Here is a 19,821-nt window from a genome sequence, read left to right on the forward strand (position 1 = left end):
AATTTACCACATCTGGTACAATGCTTTAACAAAGATTAGTGTTTTCTAAATGGTCTCTGACAAAAATGTGAATTTTAATGTTTTAAAAGAAATAATTTTGTTCTTAAAATCCAGTCTTGGCCTGTACTTTTACAAAAAAATGAATGGTGTGTCAGAATTATACTCCTTAGTCACAGTGGTTGTGAGGAGAAAGGGGAAAAAAATACAAGAAAAGTTGCCTGAAAGTCTCACAGCGATGACAAGGTGACTGGAAGTTACCTGTGTCTGGTCAAGAAATAGTCTGAGAGATGAAGCCAAGCGTTATATTTCATCTTGACAAGATATAAAATGTTAATTGGTGAGATTTTGTGGTACCAGTAGACAGATTTTGTTACCACGTACGGAGCAAAACAAGCTATTTCTTCCTAGTTAGAATTTTTGTGCTGAGCTTAAGTGTTGACTGGCTGCTGCCTGTACCTTCATATTCACCATACAGACACCGAGAGGTGTCCATCCTCTCCTGCAACTCTCATCAGAAAAAATTAAGGAGAGTACATCTGCCCAAATGTCAAACCCAAATCAGCCCGACTTCGAACGATGCAGGGCAACGTGAGGAAGGGTTGATTCATGAAATTGACACGAGGTGTTATCATTACAATACTTTTTTAACAAAAACCTAAATGAGGTGCCAGCTGGCTGGAGGGAGATCAACAGGGGGCGGAAAGTTTCCAAAAACACACCATCACTACTGTTTTCTGTCTAAAAAGTTCAAATGAAGGAAGATGAAGCTTAGTGATTAGCTAGGTCTCGTTTTGATCGCATGATGCAACAGACTGTATTGGCTAGTATCTACGGCGATCACTGTGGAGAGTGAACATCCAACATTGTGTTGCATCGGATGCTCGCATGCAGTTAGGACACTGTGTTAAATTACCTAAAGCTCCTACAGCTGGCACAAAGGTGGTGCGTTGGATGAAGTGGACTAAGGTGGGGCTGCATCCTTTCTTTGGCATCATCAACCAATGTATGTGTGGCCTTTAAGTTTCTGTGCAGGTAATCAGTTAGCACTCGAATGACATTTGCATTTTAGAGGCTTGTTCACTTAATAATTTATAAAGACTTCTTTGTGGAGGTCTGTACACACAGATATAGTTCTCTGGCCAAGATGTTGACATGTGACAGCCAGACGGATGGTCTGAAAGAGGAGTAAAGGAATCCATCTATGTCATACTGGAACGACCTTCTTTGAACTGAGGAGGTGGCCTAAGACATTACTTATCACCCACTTACAATGCAGTACTGAGTTCTCTCCCCAGACAGACTAACAACCATTCACACCTGGGCTCAGCTGGCCTTAGAAAACCACGTAAAGGACGGTTTGATCCACGACCCACAAGTGGTCCTAACGACTCTGAAACTCAGAGCTCACACGTGTCATTAACGACTCTGTAAGGACACTCCCACACAGGGTTTAAAAGCCTGCAACTCCCAAGTCCAGTTGCCAACGATACAGCACCTAGAAATGACTAACAGAGGTTAACATGTGACTTGTTCAGACCTGCTTTTTGTGCAAACAATCACAAAAGACGAACTTTGACAAGCCTTACGGATGAAGAAAGAAATTAACATTTTTATCTACAGGTCAGAGACTCACCGAAGCCAAGAGGTGAACCCATTTAAATGTAGCATAACAACTCTGAAACGAAGGTCCTGTTGGCAGAGATACGATAGGAAGGAAAAAAACAACTCTAAGAGCTAAAAAAGAGAGGAACTGGAGCTGATCTTGTGACATCTGATTATGAAGGCATCACCTTCCACTGAGGTGCCATGCATTATCATTAATTACAGAATTAATTAATTGTAAATTTATTCCTGAGTTAATGTATGAGCTACCGCCGGCTGATCAAATGACATGACTGACTTAATCACGGGTTCATTAACAGTTTCGACTGTGAGTGGAAATCATCACCAGGCCGATTTGATTATTTCGTATTTTCCCCCCCCAAACTGGCAATTCTTGTTCAGCTCACGTGGAGCCCAGAAACACTAAATTATTACTAACATTTTATAGCAAACTGATGTTTTTTCCGACTGAAAATGTCACTGTTTTTGAGCACAAACACAGAGAATAGACACCTTAATTATCCTGTGCCTTGTGTGGTGGCAGAAGCGCACCAACTCGCCGTGTTTTGTCAGACTGTCAGTCTGGATGTTGTATATGTTTCATTGTGGATGGTGTGCAGCGAGCCGGGGCTCAGCTGGTTGAATATACAGTCATCCTTTAATCTTGCAATGAGGCATGGGATGACACATGGTCTCTGCGTTAGTGTGCAGGGGGAGAACGATACATCAATCACACTCCTGTAAATAGCGATACATCCTCGCCGTCCATACGGGCACACTTTCGACTCTTCCTGATGACGAGGGACCGAGCTTGAAAAATAACATACAGTAACTAACGCCGTGCACACGGTACTTTGATTCTGTTCCTGTCTGCTAAATGCCCTTTTCCAATCTGCTGAACCACAGTGATCAAAGCAAAACCCATATTCCTGCAGCACAGCAACAACAGCGAAAACACACACAAACATGCAGCAAACAGAAACACTGGATTGTTGTCCAGCTTTATAAGCTAATATGAATATCGTGCGTGAGCCTGCCTGAGGCCCTGTATGTGTGCACTTATGTGTGTGTGTGTGTGTGTGTGTGTGTGTGCGTGCGTGCGTGCGTGTGTGTGTGGCTCTGCTGAGGCGGTCTAATGCTGTGTGACTGGGGCCAGTGCTGTCAGCAGAGCAGAGACATGGACGCAGCACAAGTGCCTCCTTGCATAAACGTTGGGGTGGGCAGGGATGCTCATCCTCCTCTCCCACCGTCTGACACTTAAAGGTCCAATCCGTGATTCTGGGAGCTCATCAATTATGTGTTCACACACACACTGCCCCAATGCTAAAAACACCATTGGGTTCACTGCACAGCATCCAGGTGGCAAAGTGCTGAATATTCAGTGAGTGAAGCAAGGTGATGCAGGGCAAATGTGTGCGAGCCAAAACCCGGGGTTGCACAGAAGGTAAAAAAAAATAAAAAAAATACATACATTTCAACTTTATCCTTTCATCATAACCGTGACTATTTCCTCCCATCATGTTTATTTTTAGAGGGCTTTTAAAAGACAGGACTGTCACAGTCTGTTAAAGAAAACAAAGCACGCACGACAGATGAAACAGCAAGGAACTACTTTACAATCCTCAAGCTTGTGTGTGCACGTGTGCCTGTCTACATGGGTATGAGAAGACCTGTTCTCAGCATTTAGTCGGTCAGCCTGCTGATAAGATACCAGAGTGTTGGTAACAATAACTGAACAATCCGTTTTTTAATCATACGTACAGCTTTCTCTCTGTAATGTTATTGCTAAGCTTCTACATTTTGTCCAAACACACGCAAATTGCAAGAGAATAGTAAATAAAAAAATCCCATTATTTGGAATGATTAAAGAATAACCATACTTAGGGACGCATGATAATACGGGCACATCATCAGTGTCTGTTGTTAAAGGCATCCAAAGCCTGAAAGGATCATTCTCGCGAATAAGTGTTTTTTTCGGTTTGCAGTTTTCCAGGTGTAATTTTAAAAATGTGTGAAGCACTGTATGTCTGCATCTGGCATCGGGCCATCGCAATAAGAGTAGGTGTAGTAGTATGTTAATTCCACTACAGGAGAGACCGTATCCCATTTCACTTCCACTCATTTTCCCCTTCCACCTCAGAGTTACGTAGTGGTCCCTATGAGATGGGGCGACCGTTCAAGGCCCTCATATGTCACCAGCAGTCGTCGATTGCGAGAGGTGAGATTAAAAAAGAACGCTGCTTCATTACCTGGCCACCAGCCGTGTTTTACAGGCTAACATTAGCATCCTGTGCTCTGTGATATGAGAGGAGCAGGACCAAGTGCAGCAACATTGCTGCTGGACTTCAGGCATCATGAACCATCGAAGAGGGGGAAGCAACATTGAAATATGTCAACTTAAAGTAACTAGCTAGTTAGCTATGGCCACATCAGCAAACTAGTAGTGACTGTTTTTTGCCTGTTAAAAAGAAATGTATCATAATACGGTGAAACAACAGAGAGTTCTCATAACCTCAGTTTGAAGTGTGCCCTGAAAAATCTCAGTTTGGACTTCACCCTAAACCTAGACGTGAACATGCAAAGCAGAGGGGTAGGCCTAAGCAGTAGAAACAAGGGGTGTGTTGGGGTTGACCCTATCAGGTGGAAAAACACGTGTGTATTTATTAGTATCGCAATCTGGAATCTGGCAAAATGAGTTGGGAAAATTGGCATTTCCAATATCTGCAAAAAAGCATCCCTAGATTGATCCCAGGGTCAGATTAGGTGGTCACACAGTCATGGAATCTTGCTGTGATGTGGCCAAAAGACAATCAAAAGCGTGCCACCTTTCGCTGCTTGTGTGACTTTTACATTGTAGGCAGTCGTCAGCGACATATGCACTTCAGTCTGTATCAAAAAAGAAAAGATTTGAGGTTTGATCCTCAGCCTTGGTGCTTGCACAAACCGCTCCTCTAAAATGAGAACGCCGTTTGCATCTTTACGAGGAGAAAAACATCCTCATTCCAACTCTGCGTGTCTCTATCAGGGCAAATTGCTGTCGGTTAGCAGAGCGGGCCTTTAAAGACCACTGGACCAGTTGCCAAATTGAACCCCTGCTGTCAAGGGAGCGAGGAGTGTGTATGTGCGAACGTGTGTGTGTGCGCGCGTGTGTGTTTGTGTGTCTTTTAATCTGTAGGAGGGAAGTGGCTGGTTTGTGTGTGAGGATGATCTGGTTCCCCTCACTCACGTCGGGAGCGGAGAACAGAGATGAATATGACCCCTGACATATGCAAATGTCTACTGATTCGCACAGGCGAGGCAGAGCGTGAGTGTGTGTGTGCGTGTGTGTGTGAGAAAGTGTCTCCATGTGTAGCATAAGCTGCCTGTGTTAGTACAGTTAGAATCTGCCTGCAAGTGGTGGATGTTTGTCTGTGGATATTTAATGTGCACGTGTCTGCGTGTGTTTGTTCGGCCTGCTGGGAGCTGGCGTGTGTGCTCATTGTGTGTGTGTGTGTGTGTGTGTGTGTGTGTGTGTGTGTGTATGTGTGTGTGTGTGTGCGCGTCAGATGGGAGAGGAGCTTACTTGGATCAGACTTGGAAAACGTGTCTCTGTCCAGCAGGTTTCTGAAAAACAAGGAAACAAAGAGACACATCGGCATGAAAACAGATTGCACGGCTCTCCCTCCTCAACAAAGACAGTTTAACCAGAAACTTATCACATGACTAAACCTCGCCTAATTAGGTCCCTCACTGACCTCGACAAGATGTTTAACCATAATCCTCCTCTGACTTCATTAACAAAAAGCCTTGTCGTCCAGTCACTGAGGCAGCAACATTAAACAGACTGTAAAGTTGTGCTTAGAGTGAAGCCCATTTATATTTCAAAATAACAGAGGAAACAGCAGACGGGAGGACCTATTTTGCACTTTTTTTTTTTTTTTCGCGCTCCCTAGGTGCCGGCAACAACAGTGGAGGCTGGCATCAAATTTACATGACACTCCGGTCTTTGCTCTTTGCAGAGCGAAGGGATAAATGCACTGAGGAGTCCCATCACGGAGCAGATGCTCAGCACCGCTGAGGTACTCCACGGTTAAACAGCTCCGAAGGAATTAAAGATGCACACAAAGACGACAAGACACAGCTGCCTGAGACCCGAGAAGAAAGAGACGGAGGAGCAGCAGCAGCTCAGGCTCGGAGAAGGGGGACCCCACCTGTGACGTCACTGCTGGGGCTTTGTGGTTTTAACTGTGTGTCATTTGCTTACAGTGCCGAGGTCTCGGGAGGGGGGCGGCCAGGAGGACAGGGACGAGCCTGACAACACCCAAAGGGGCTGAAGTGAACCCTTCGCTCACTCATGCAGCTTGTGCGCCTGCCAAATCCTAACCCCATAAAAAACCCCATAAAGCTTTCATGGAGCTAACCTAGAAAAAAAACCTAAATAATATGAGTGCGATGGCCATCAGCAGGGACACATTACCCCAAAAATCTGATGTTGTGGAGCCTCTGGAAGTATCTCACACCACATAGAAAAGGTAATACAGGCACAGAAGTCATAACCATAATCTACTGAAAGACATTTTAAATCAGAAGACTGACACAGAATAGGGAATACGATTCTGGCCTTCAATCTTACTCATCTTAAAATTGATATTTCAAACATTCAGAATGTAAAATCTACTAGCTTGTCAGTAAAACAGTACTTCACCAGTTTAAGGAATATTAAAGGAATAGATTCAGGGGACTTTTTAAGTTACAGGCGTTTCAATGAATTGATGAATTTTCTTTTTTAATACTGATCCCGTACCAGTGTGTTAAAAAATATTCATTATCATTCTTTAACAGCTAAATACTACAGATCCTGTCGGGATATTGTGATATGGTCGTTTCCAAAGTCACTTGCCTTTATGGATATTGGCTAATTCCTGTTGTTTTTATAGGGCAGACATATGTCTCTAATGTTTTTGGTTCAAGGTTGGGATGCACGAATTGTATCACGCTGTTCATCTATCGGCCCACGACTGGGAAATCTACATTACCAGCTATTTACTGGTATCTGTAAAATCATAACAGTAGATGAGGGCCATGAATACAATGCTGAATTCATTTCATTGACAAGCGCACCATCCACACACTGCAACTACTGTAGTTGGCAGCAGACAGAGCATGTGAGTGGAGCTGAGCGGCGAGAATTTCCGTTCCCTACTTACGTGGGTGTTCGCTCCATCGCTCAAAGTCATACCAGACCGCTCCGCTCAAAGACCGCTCTCCACTCACCTAAAATTTCATTCGCTCCACGCTCGCTCAAACTTAAAAGAGGGAGCAATTCCTGACGTTGCACCTATTTGACCTGCAGGGTTCTCCCCAGACGGTGGAACAGCAGCGCTGCGCCGCTATACTGCTAGCTCAGCGCCACTATACTCATTTTCAATGTTAGCTGCTTTATAGCGGGTGTTAGTGGGCTGCCGCGGTCTTCTCATAAAAAAAGCGCCCCCCGGCTGACGGTGACGAGCGTCCATTCGTCTGTCCGTCCCCCGGCTGACAGCGAGGAGCCAGGGGACAGACGGATGCTCCCCCCCGGCTGACGGTGCGCCTTTCTGCTTGCTTTTCAAAATATTTTTACAAACTCCATCTCTCAACGAATGACCTCCTTGAAGGCACACGTGAGTCTGTGTGGACTTGTGCATGCCCTAGACTCGTGGAGAGCAGTATCGGAGCGGAACTGGAGCGAAACAGAACCATCGCTCTGGCCTTTGGATTAAAACCCGCTCTGCGCTCCGACTATATTTGATCGTGACGTTCAAACTGCCGCAGCCGGGGAGAGCCATGCAGTGGAGACCACAGAACCGGTGAAGAACCTATTTTTTTTTTTTTTTAATTTCTGTTTCAGGGGAAGACAGCATGGCAGTTTGCAGAACCTGTTCCACAAGGGTTTTGAGAAAAATGCTGTTTTATGGAGTTAAAGATTTCACTATTTTTTTTCCACTGTCACATTTGAATCCATGGCTGACATAAATTTAAGTTGACCCTAACCATCACGCTCCGCGCCGTAAGAGCTGCAACACAACTTTTATAGCCACTTTCCAAACCGGCAGAGTGTGATTTAGATCCTTAAAGGGAGATCTTGTGTCGAGCCTCACTTTAAGCTGCAATAATCGCAGCAGCGTGACTTTCTCCATATTGTGCTCTGCTGACAGAGAAAGGGAGGCGAAGGGGAGGAGGAGGGGGCGAGAGAGGCTCCTGCTATCATGCTAGCTGCGGGGCGAGCGTTCTGTCGCCCGCCCTGTCCCGTGTGACAAGCAGCGAGTGTCTTGAAGCCGTTGATGGCTAGTGATGTATCTAGATCAGGCACTCGTGTTGTGCTGATCCCAGTGTGGCCCAGATGGTAAAACGGCACGCTCTGCTGCCTCGCTGTCAGGGCCCACCCACCGGCCTTTTCCCAGGATTTGGGACCTTAAATAAATGATAATAAGCAATGGAATCCAACCTAGTCATATCGGGGTTGTGTTTATGACTGGTGGAAAGTCTGAGGGACTGTGCTGGAGTGAGAAGTGGCTGACTTCACCTGCCAAATGGCATAAATGTCCGGTAAAAAGCAATACTGTACTCCCAGAGGAGTGTGAATGGATGCAGGGAACAAGACCGGGTAAAGAAAAGAAGAAGAACAGGGGATAACTGTGTGAGTGCAGGCAGAGCTGCACACACTTACATGGATATGGTAACCTCCCTCTGATTCATGCGCACCCTTGGGCTTCCACCTGGCCCTGATAGAGACGGGCGACTCTTTAAAAAGGCCTTTCCACCGCGGGCAGCCCAGGAAACGTCTGGGCGGCCCGAGCAGAGTGCCTCGTCTTTTATCAAACATTTACGAAAGAGGTCCCTCCTCGACACCAGAATTACATTTGAAATCCCACCAGTTACATCACAGCCACCTAAACATGGCAGCTGGAGCTTTAAATACCTGCACGTGAGGACGGAGGAGGGCTTCCATCTGTGGGAGCGGTTGAGATGAAACTATATGTGTTCTTGACAAAGGGGGAAGGATTGCTTTGCCTTCAGAGGTTCACAACCAGCCACACAAAAGGGTTTGAAAGGGATTTCCTTACAGCGGGGCAGTAGTGTGAGCGTATGCCCGTTTATCAAATTTTTATTTTTATTTATCTTTTTTCATTTATAATTTTCAAGCAAATCCAAGAAAAAGAGGGGTCAGTGCATACAAAGCCCTGCTCCACACACCCACTCATCCGGGGGGGGGGGGGGGGGTCCATATCGTATTAAAAGGGGCGGCAGTAGCTCGGTCTGCGGGGATTCGCAGGGTTCAAATCCAGCACAGCCCAGAAGGAACAATCAGGACCGGTCGCTACTTCAAGATACCTCATTATTTTCTCTTCTTCGTTTACTTCTTGTGATCAGCTTAGTTTCTTTAAGACAGAGACGGTGCACATTAATAAAACACAGTGTAAAGACTAAAAAATGCTGGAATCAGCCGACAGGCTAGTTTTCATCTGTACTCCCCTGGCCAAGGTCTCAAAAAGGCTTCCTGAAATACAACAAAGCAATGAATATCCTCTGATCTCTGCTATCTTTCTGTTTTTAGATTGTTCTCTTATATACCTTTTGTTTCACTGTAAAACTGCTTTCAGATTAGAGGGCAAAGGAAGAATTTTCTCTCGTCTTGACGTCTTGACTCTAGCAATCACTCCGACGTCTCTCGACAACAGTTGTCTGTTATTTTTAAGTGATACGTGTATTCAGTAATAAAGTCATTCTTCTTTGTTCTTAAGCAGCTCTGTACTCCTTTGATACAGCCTTAAAATGTAGGAGGAGAGGCGTGTTTTGACTGCACGCTAACCAGATGCCAAAATGCCAAAGATGTTGAACGTGTGAGCAACTTGGCGGCAGACGATTCTGTAAAATGAGTAAAAATAAACAATATGGCATCTTATTACTATAACTATTCATTACAAGCATGTAAACTTACATTACTACTGATACTTGCCATATTTCGGGGGAATGAGCATGTCTCAAACCCTAACCCTGAAACAACCATCAAATCTTTCCACAACAATGTTCAGCTAATCCTTCAGCTAATCGAACACATGCCACGAGATGGAGGTGAGTGCCTACATTTTTAGTCTGGCTGGCTCCAGTGGGATAGGAAACATTAACCCTGGCGGTGTTTGTGCCAGCCTCCAGATTCCAAGGCAGCACAAGCAGCCAGAAAACCTCCTCGCTTTATTGCTTCTTGAAGTTACAGCGGTCCTGATTGAAGCGTTGGCGGTCACTTCCATTGTGTAACCTCCTCTAAGTCCAATAGCTAGACATTTAGCCCTCCAGCTGATGCACAGATTTCCTCACTGCGTGCAGTAACAGTGTGTGGAGCCATAAACCAGCTAATAAAGAGGTCCCCTTGTGAAGGCGGTGAAGTAATGAACGGCAAAAGCTCATCCTGCTGGGATGGTAACACCGGATCAATAAGGTCAATTGAGTCTGGGGAATATTCTTAGATGTTCACGTCAATCCCCCTTTGAAGCATCTGAGACACTCTCTTAAATCTAAACGATTTTCTCAGGTTCTCTGTGTGTCTGTATGCGCGGAAGTGATGTGCATCCGATAATGAAGTAAAGGAAGCCTGCTCCCCAGCCTCCACCTCTTCTTGAGAATTTCCGGGCACATGCAGCTGATAGGAAACCCTGAGGTAGACCCAGAACGCCCTGGAGGGATTATTTATCTAACATCTGGCCTGGGAGCGCCTTGGGACGCCCGAGGGGGGGAAGCTGGAAAAAGTTGCTGCAGCGATAGACAGCTGGACCACCTTACTTAGTCTGCTGCCAACGCAACATGGCCCTGAATAAGCAGAGGAAAATGGCTTCACTGAGAGAAAGACACACCATCAGCAGTCCATGTACATTTGAGAACAGAATGACTCTGTAGAAGAATGACCGTTTGGAACAACCTTCTTCCATAGCACAGGAGGAAACAACTTTTTATCACTGCATCATCCATCCATATCAATGGTCATCAGAGATCATGTCTTGACTCAAAAATACTTGCTTTGGTCGCCACTAACACAGGAGGAGATGTCCCAAGATGTCGCCAAAAACACAATTGTTCTGAGGTCTCCTTAAAACACATCCCGAAGTGTCACAAAAAATCAATGCTGTTGATGCTCCATTCCCTCCATCTCCTTATGTGAAAGTCCGCTCATGAACACTGATACGACACGGATTGTAGAAATGTCAACGTGGTCCAGAAACAACACGCACAAATGGGAAACGCATCAGCGGTTTGCAGAAACATAAACTGCCATTCTGGCAACTGGGCCGGCTACCGTAATTAATTCTGCAGCTTGATCAATTCAATCATTTCTCATTCTAGAAAATAAAGCAATCCAAAAATCTGTAAATGCACATTTTCAAACAGCACGTCTCATACAGGTGACGTGGTTACATGGTGTGTATTAACTGCAAAAGCTTTCCAAATGGCATCAATCTAAAAGCTGTATGTGATGCTCAGAGGGTCTAAAATCCCTGGGTTATTTTAAGCTCAAAGCACACTGAACATATTAAATTCACATTGTGCTCAGTATAAAGGCATCAAACACTACTTATCAACAGAATGTCTTCAGATCCGTCCACGGCAATCACAGAGATGGAGGAAAGTGGCTATGCAAAAGATGAAAGCAGAGGGACAGAGGGGGCAGGAGGTGACGTGGTTAGTAATGTGATGGAGCCCTGTTGGCTCTCCTGGGTAACCAGGTGCAGCCACGTGGCTGGCCGGGGCCTTAATTAGGCCAAATTAGTCCCTCAAAAACTCATTAATGCAGCGGCTCAGCATGACCCCCACTCAGCCTCCCGCGGTTCGGACCCGCCACACGAGGCCAACTCGATCTGTTGGTTTTTTTACGCTCTTTGCTCTGCAAACCACTGAAGCGGTGGAAGGTGCGACGTGAAGCAGTTCTATGAAGGAGAAGCGGAGGAGAGACGGGGGACCTGTTTGGTCCGACTTCATCTACATTTAAGTTGTACTTCCGCTTTAGTTAGTAGTCAACAGAGCTACCTGGTAATTAATAAGAAAAAAGGGAGCGAAGTGGAAATGTATGAAACGATACGTGTGGAACAAAAAGGAAGACAGTAAACAATAAATCAACAGAAAAAGGGATAAATTACATAAACAAACTGTACCTGGAGGAACTGTCGCATTTAATTACAACACAGAGCCACACTACTCTGAGTTTACCCTCCCCATGACAACAGGCCACGATTCTTTAATCACTGTCGTCCAGAACATGAGGTCAAATAACAATGTACTAAGTTGTATTTTACACTGTTGTCTGTTACATGAATATTCCAGCATCGATTCACAATCTGTGGCTAATTCGACATTGTAAGGTGATTAGTTTGAATCGTGCATTGTGATGATCCACCTGTCTACACCTGCCACTCGGACAGGAGACGCAACTTGACATGAATCATTTGTCTTCTGTATTAGACAGTTTTTAATCTATTAGGTTTTTTTAGTTGACAGTGTTGTTAAGAGGCCTAAATCAGCAGCTCGAAAAAAATACAATAACCCCCCCCCCCCCTTCCTTCAAATCTCCCCGAGCCAAAAAAACAGCTCCAGAACTGGCGATAATCTATACAGACTTCAGTTAAAGATGAGTTTACATTGCTGGCAGACTGTAGCACCAGTCGGACTCAACCAGCTGTCAGACAGTGAGCATCAACCAAGCCCCCAGGAGCAGCGCCAGGCTTTGAGGCAAATTTGACATAGTGACCAAACTGTGCGATTACTACACACTGGCCAAGAAGGACCTTTCCACATAAGCTTACATTGTGAAGGAGGCTGCTGTAAAACACTGTATCGCAAGCCCCGCAACATGTTCTGAATTCCATTCCATTCAGTCTGATCACACTTGGAAAGGTCTAAGAGCTGCACTGCATTATCGTATCCCCACTCAGGTTAGCGGAGGGTTAAACCAAGTCTCTTGTGTCTCGCACACACTATTGGTGGAAGATCAGGGTCACTTTTACACACAGGAAGTCAAACTTTTCTAGCTTCATGCGCCACTAAGCCGCTTTAAAGGAATGAACGGGGCCCTGCCTCTGATGCTGCGTCCAGATTTCCCTTGTTAGATCCATGGCACCAACGCACTTTATGGTCAGCTACTGTTTGTGGAGTTGTTGTTTTTTTAAATCGTATATTAAAGGGAAGGGAGACTAGAAGAGCTAACAGACACATGAGTCGAGCACAGGCAGGGGAACCCTGTGGCCCCGAAGAGGAGAAGCGACTAAAAAAACTGCATGGATTTCAGATTTTTGAGTAAAATCAAAATATAAACTAATCTGTAAAACCTATTAAATATGAACCAGTGTGCTGCTGCTGTTGTTGACACACACATCTGGCTGGTCGGGTATTTCTCTTTGTGTAACAGAGTGTCTTTTGTCAACTAAGCGGGTAGCTGAATTTTTAATAACCACGTCACTATTAATCGACCATGCTATCGTTGATAGTTGATGGTCAAATACGCACGGCTCAGAGGTGGCAATTCTGAACGTGTAGAGTTAATACTGAAAATACAGAGACATTTATAATGTTTGTGACATTTCGGGTGGAAACTGGTGCAGTGTGTGGTTTAAAGAAGAAAAAAAAAATCCATTTAAGTGATTTCTCAAGAACAACTGCCCAACACTTTCTTGTTCCAGCGTCTCAAATGAGTAAATGAAAAATTTTTTTGCATTTACGACTGTTGGTCTGACAAAACAAAAAAGATTTCTGGGCTCCTTTGTGAAGCTGTGATTGGCACTTTTGACACTGAATGAAAAATAACAATAACAACAACTAAATCATTAGTTGCGGCACTCCTTCAGGCTTTAACAGCATTCAAACAGAGAAGGTCATCTGTTTTCTTCAAATGTGTCTGATATGGCAGCGATGCCGGCTCTTTGTGTACAGTCCCGAACCATAACAAACGTGCGCGCACGATTCCTTCTCTGCTCCCAACAAGTCTCTCTGTCTCTTTCTTCACCTTCCTCGCCGAAAGTGCGACATCGGCTGTGACACATCGACCGGCCTCTCAGCAGGTCAGCGTCCAACTTCAATACAGCCACATCACAACACGTCAATTCTTCGACGGCTTACACTTCCCACCTTTTGTGTCCAAAGGTCACGGCTATCTCTCCGCTGTGGACCACTCAGATCAGATGACAGACATGACCAGCGTCTTGGTGCACAAAAACAGTCTCCGAGGGCCGAGCGGCTGCAGGGCTCTTTGACCCTGCAGCTCTGTTTACTCTCCATGCACAAGAACTCAACTCCATCTGTGTGTGAATGTGTGTCACCAAGGCCCTGCGATCGGGAGCGATAGGCGCTCATCAGTCAAACGTCTGTGTGCCGCTGCAGCGGACTGGGGGATTTACTTCTCAGTGATGCACAATATCGGACTTGAGTTAATCAATCTGTCACTTCTTCTGCTTGACTACACGCATGATGAGTGCGGGGAGGGTTCGGATATATTGAGTGAAGGAGGGCTTTCACTGTAGAACGGGATCTATCTAGACTGAATGCCTCAGCAGCTCCGCCGACATTCAGAGACACCAAAGTGGGAAAATCACACCGCCCACGAGCTCTGGGCTGGTAAATTTAGTGTCAGTGAGGCTGCCGAGGGCGGCGACTCTGCTCTCAGCTCTAAATAGTTGTCTGCTGCTTAAGAATAATCATATTAAATGCAACGGCAACGGATGTGTCTGTCAAATACTGAAAACTGGCCACTTCATCATATCGGAAAACAATTTAGCAGCGCTGGTACTCAAAACAAATGTTTCAAATGAAACTCGAATTTGGAGCAAAATGAGCTACGCAGATAAGACAAGTGACACATTTATTGGCAAAAATTAATCAGCAACTTTTGTGTTGATAATCAATTAATAATCTAAGTCTTTTTTCTCAGACTAAACTTCAAAGTTACCCTTTCCAGAATGTGAAAATTTGCTGCTTTTCCAGATCAGGGTAAATTCAATAAAATTGAGTTTGGGCAGGTTAGTCGGACAAAAATACGATTTTGTGAATGTAACCTTTGGCTGTAAGATATTGTGAAGGGCCTTTCACAGTTTTTTTTCTGATGTTTTAAAGACATAATAGATCAATTAATCAAGAAAATATAAACAGGAGATCAATCGATAATTGATTAGGTTGCAAATCCTTCAAACTGTGACTTATTGACAGGCTTCAAACAGTGATGCTGATGTGTGCTGACACATGCAGGAGCACAGTTCTACTTCCACTGCTGTGGTAGAGCAAAAACAAGATTTTACACTTTCAGAGTGCTGATTTAACGTTGCACTTCCGTAAAGTTGGGGGACACGCGAGAAAAAGCTCAAAATTGATGCAGCAGAGACCGAGATGTGCCGTCCTTTAGTCCTTAGTTCTGGGTCAGGCTCCAAAAATTCAGAATCAGTTTCCCACAATGCACATCAGTATTATCTTTCTTTAGACCCTCGATGTCTGGTGAACAGTCATTCCTTTCACACTCCCCAGTTTGTCACAAAGGCTTTCTATAAAAAAACGAAGACCTTATGCAACTGCTTTCCCAGGCAGAGCCGGACTTCTCATGACTAATAAACTGACTGCTGGGGTATAAAGTAAATGGAGTTCACATTTAAGATGCTCTTTAAAGACTCGCTGAACCAGATGAGGAAGAACGCGGAAGATTGCAAAGTGTCGTCCAAATGACCAAAACATCCTGCTCATGGTCTCGTTGGGTCCAGGCGCACAAACCTCTTGGTTTCGGTTAAGAAAAATGTCATGTTTTGGCTTAAAATACCTGTTCTGTTGCCACAAACACAGCTGGAAATGTTCTATGGTTTTGCAAAATCAACCCAGATTTGTTTCTGCAAATCATTCCTCTCGAAAATACACATTTCCTGTCGCCACAAACACGGCTGGAAATTTGGCCCCAGCGGTCTCCGGAAATAATATCCAGCAGTCTCACGCTTTCAAGTGTTGAAGCAGCTTTCCTGAAACTCCACCGCCATCCCCTCCACCTCCAGATATGAAAGTCAGGTCATACACATGTACTGGAAACGTGATATGCGAAGTTATGTTGGAATGTCAATATGGTAATTCGCTGACGACACATACAAATATGAATCTATCCGTGGTTTGCTGAAACTGCCGACATCGCGTCCTGGTGAGTGGCTGCACATCCACAACTCTGCAACATGACATCGTGTTTATTCCTCTCTTGACATATAACATGCATGAAGTACTTGCCAAAGAGCTGTTACATGCACATCTCCTCCTCCAGGGAGCTGACAGGAACGAAGAGAATAAATACACAACTTCATGGTGGTATGACTCGAAACTCCTCTAGATTCATTTGAGAAATGTCACTGCTGTTCGTCACCACCCGTCCATTCATTTTCTTCCACTACATGCACCTGTGCATGGGGCTGAAGCTATGCTTTTTGCATCACGTATGAGCAAAAGCATTTGGTGGCCAAGCAGAGATGAGTCACAAGAGCTTTTCTTGCACAATGCCATCGATTCGAAAGAAGAGTTATTTCGTCCAGATGGCGGCTTCCTCGCATTGGAAAAAGCATCTTGACGGGGTCAAACGTCAAAATCATTGAGGTCATTAATAGGCCGGAATTCTTCTACGCAGCCATTTTTCAGGCTTTTATCTTGATATTACTGATGTATAACAGCAGCAGCGGCTCCAGCAGCAGCTGGATGAACCTGAACCAAAACGCACTGCTTCCAGCTTTTCCCTTTTGCAGCAAGTTTTCCCTGTTTGATATCTTTGGCAATTTAAAGACGTCACCTCGAGGTGACGTCTTTAAAGAATGAATAATCAATAATGAACAATTACAGTTTACTTTAAAGAAGCATTCACCACAAAGAAGCATCCCAGGCAAGAGAGTTTCTTGTCTCAATCATGTTTACATGATATACAGAATCTGAAAGACACATACACGCAGGTTTGCACACAGGACTGGTCAGGTCACTGAAGGGCTTGGTTTGGCCTTTTAAACACTAATACAAATTCAAATAGTGAAAATTGCTGTCACTATTTCACAAGTGCAAGTTGGAGGTGAAGCCTATCCGCTGATTAAGATGATGAGATACAATCGGTACAATTCGGTTTCAGCCAGGCTGCGACTCTGACCTATAGGGGTGGACAGAGGTTTGCTACAACAGAAAGTCAAGTCGAAAAAGGGACATCGCAGGAAACAAAATTTGGCACTTTCGCTGGCGATCAATCAACCGTCAAAAGCGTCGTAGTTTAATTTTCTCAAGGTCCAACCGGATTAAAACGATGAGAATCGTACGCTCTTGTCTTTCACGGTCACCAGATTTCCACCCCACTGAACACTAGAGGCGTGGACAATCTCTCTTCGCTCAGCGTGACTTCTGCCTCACGACAGTTATTAATCACGTGAGCTAGTTTCTCGCCTAAAGATAACGTCTGCAGCCGTAAACTATAACTGTGACAGGAAACCCGGCTGATCAGCCAAGATCTGAGGAGGCGCCGTCAACTTTGGCGTCCAACTCTGAGAGGGGTGTGTGCGGCAGAGTCAGTAAATGCTTTATCTCAACGCTGCCAGGTGAAAACAATATCATTGCAGATTACAGCAAACCTGTAAGGCACTGCACACGGATGAATGTTATTGTAATCTCTATCTACTGAAAAGATGTAGCTTTCATGTTGCAGACTGCTGTAGTTTGATTATTGGAAGGAATTTCTGAATAAAAGGGGAGTTTAAATGATGAAAAAGTAGCAGTAGTGTGCAGTATTATGGATCACTGAGGATGCCGTACACCGAGACACATCACGACAGCTGAATCATGATCGAACCGAATCGTGATGCCGGTGAAGATTCGCAACCTCTGCTGAACACCCATGTAGGATTCTGGAGCAGTGTCCTCGATGGAGCTCGTCAAAACACACACTATTATCAGCAAAAACTTTGGTCATTTATATTCAATATTATTAAAACAATATTCAGCTGATGAACTGATAATGAAAACACCTGGATACGTACAGTTAACTATCAAACAGGGGGGGGGGGGGGGGAGCAGCAAATCCTCACATGATTGTCATATAGATTGATTAGACTGAAACAGAAACAGTTAATCATTGATTCATGGTTGATCCATTTGACTGATCAACTAATCGACTAAGTGTCTCAGCTGTACTATAGACAGACAGACAGACAGACAGATGGAGATATACTGCGCGTGACAGATATAATAATGAAGAGATATATGGGATGTATAAATTAAGGGCCGACTACTACGCAGGCTACAGCATCCAGAAATGACTCCCTCCATCCATCCATCGCTCCAAACCCTTTACTTTCTATCTCCATCTACAGTGCTCTGCTCTTACATTAGTGCTACAGTCAGTGTGGGAAATGGTGTTCCCGCAGTCAAGCTGCCACAGTCTGAACCAAACACACTGTGCATGCTGCTTCATTCAGCTCTGCAAAAAAAAAAAAAACTTCAAAAAATATGAATTTATGGGACATTACATTATTGGTCTTCCGGGCACAGAAAGTGGCTGTGATTAAAAAAATTCAAATACAAATTCAAAATAAATATAAAAAAATAAATAAAAACACAAATTCCCAGAGCTGTGCATGTGGCAGCTGTATTAGAGATGTGACAGTCCAGTAAAGACATGTCAACTCTGACCTCCATCTGGTGATCATCCACAGGCAAAGTGCTGCCAGCCAGACGCACAACAAGACTCAGCTGCATGTCCCTCCAACTCCGCATTAAGTCCCTGAATTACCACTCAGTCGCCACCACCGCAATACTTAGAGGAGGTCGGACCGTAAAAAGCCTGTATCATAGGCTAAAATCAAAGATCATAAAGTGTTTCTTTTGTTTTTTAAATCCGAGCGCAAACGGAGTTCCTGGTGCGTGTACTCGCCACTACATCCATCGTAGTAGCGACAGTTACTCGCGGTGTCAGATATTACACTATGAAGCGATCCACACACATAAACACATCTTTTTTGTCGCTGTGACAGCGGGGGGTGGTGTGGGGGGGGGGAAGCATCAGCGGTCTGTACTCACCGACAAGACACCGTGAGTTCAACTTTGGTGGCAGGTATCGCAGCGGTGAAAGGGTCCGCGTCCCCGATACACGCCATATTCATCGAGCTGCTGCCTGGAAGATCACAGCTCGCCCCGAATCCAGCGCCGTAACGGCGGCATGAGAGGTTCCGAGAGAAGAGAAGAGAAGTAAAAGAGGGGGGAAAAGGGGGGGAAAGGAAATAAACAGGGAGCCTCGCAACGTGAAACCAACAAGCCGTTTGTTTGTGGAAACGCGAAGCACCGGAGAGAGAGGGAGAGATGCGCGCCGGAGTCGCGTCTGTGTGCGCCTCGGTGCTCCGGAGGAGAGAGGACCATGTGAAGGGGAGGGAAGACACACACACACACATACACACACACACACACACATACACACACACACACACACACACACACACAAAGCGGGAGTGAACAGTAATTGTTATAAGGATCACAGAGCTCGGCAAAGAAAACAGACCGCTTTCTTTTTTTATAATTTAGCTCAGTAATTTAAAATTTAAAAACAATCTTTGAGTCCTTTGTGCTAAATCTATTTTATAACAATGTAGTGCTGATGATGAGTTGAGGAGTCTCACTGCCTGGAGAAATGAAGCTCTAGTCAGGTGGTACAGCAGCGGATACCTCTGTTCCTTTTGCCAGATGGCAGCAGGGTGGTCGCTGATGCTCTACAGATGGGTGCCTATGTTCTGGGCGGTTTTAATCACCTGCCGATGATGGTTTAGCAGTAGCATACTTTGCTTGATGTCTGGGGGTGCAGTCATGGGTGTACAGTGTGAACAGGAGGGGGCTGAGCACAGAGCTCTGGGGGTCTCCGGTGTTGAGCTAACCAGAGGAAAGTGTGACTACCAAGCTGCACTCTCAGGGGTCTGCTCGTGAGGAAGTCCAGTATCCAGCTGCAGAGTGATGTACTGACGCCCAGAGTGTTTCGTTTTCCAATCAGCTTCATGGGTGCGATTGTGTTCAAGGCTGAGCTGAAGTCAACAAACAGCATCCCAACGTAGCAGTTCTTATTCTCCAGGTGTGTGAGGACTGAATGAAGGGCAGTGGATATGGCATCCTCTGTGGATCTGTTGGTTCTGACAGCATACTGGCGAGGGTCCAGGCTGGCAGGGATGGGGTGAGGATACTTAGCATCCCCCTCAT

At 45.0% G+C, this 19,821-nt stretch overlaps 1 protein-coding gene across 1 annotated transcript in view; it reads right to left on the reverse strand.

Moving 5' to 3' along the window:
• LOC115587100 (copine-8-like) overlaps window positions 1-19,009 on the reverse strand; it is a 77,315-nt gene extending 58,306 nt beyond the window's left edge. Inside the window, exons 1-2 of the mRNA XM_030426727.1 lie at window positions 18,661-19,009; window positions 5,165-5,205 (exon numbers count right to left, since the gene is read on the reverse strand). Coding sequence (XP_030282587.1) covers window positions 5,165-5,205; window positions 18,661-18,743 — 124 coding nt within the window. The 5' untranslated portion in view covers window positions 18,744-19,009. The remainder of the gene's footprint in view (window positions 1-5,164; window positions 5,206-18,660) is intronic.
• Window positions 19,010-19,821: the final 812 nt, after the last annotated feature.

The sequence above is a fragment of the Sparus aurata genome, chromosome 8 (genome assembly GCF_900880675.1).
Source record: "Sparus aurata chromosome 8, fSpaAur1.1, whole genome shotgun sequence".
Classification (NCBI taxonomy): domain Eukaryota; kingdom Metazoa; phylum Chordata; class Actinopteri; order Spariformes; family Sparidae; genus Sparus; species Sparus aurata.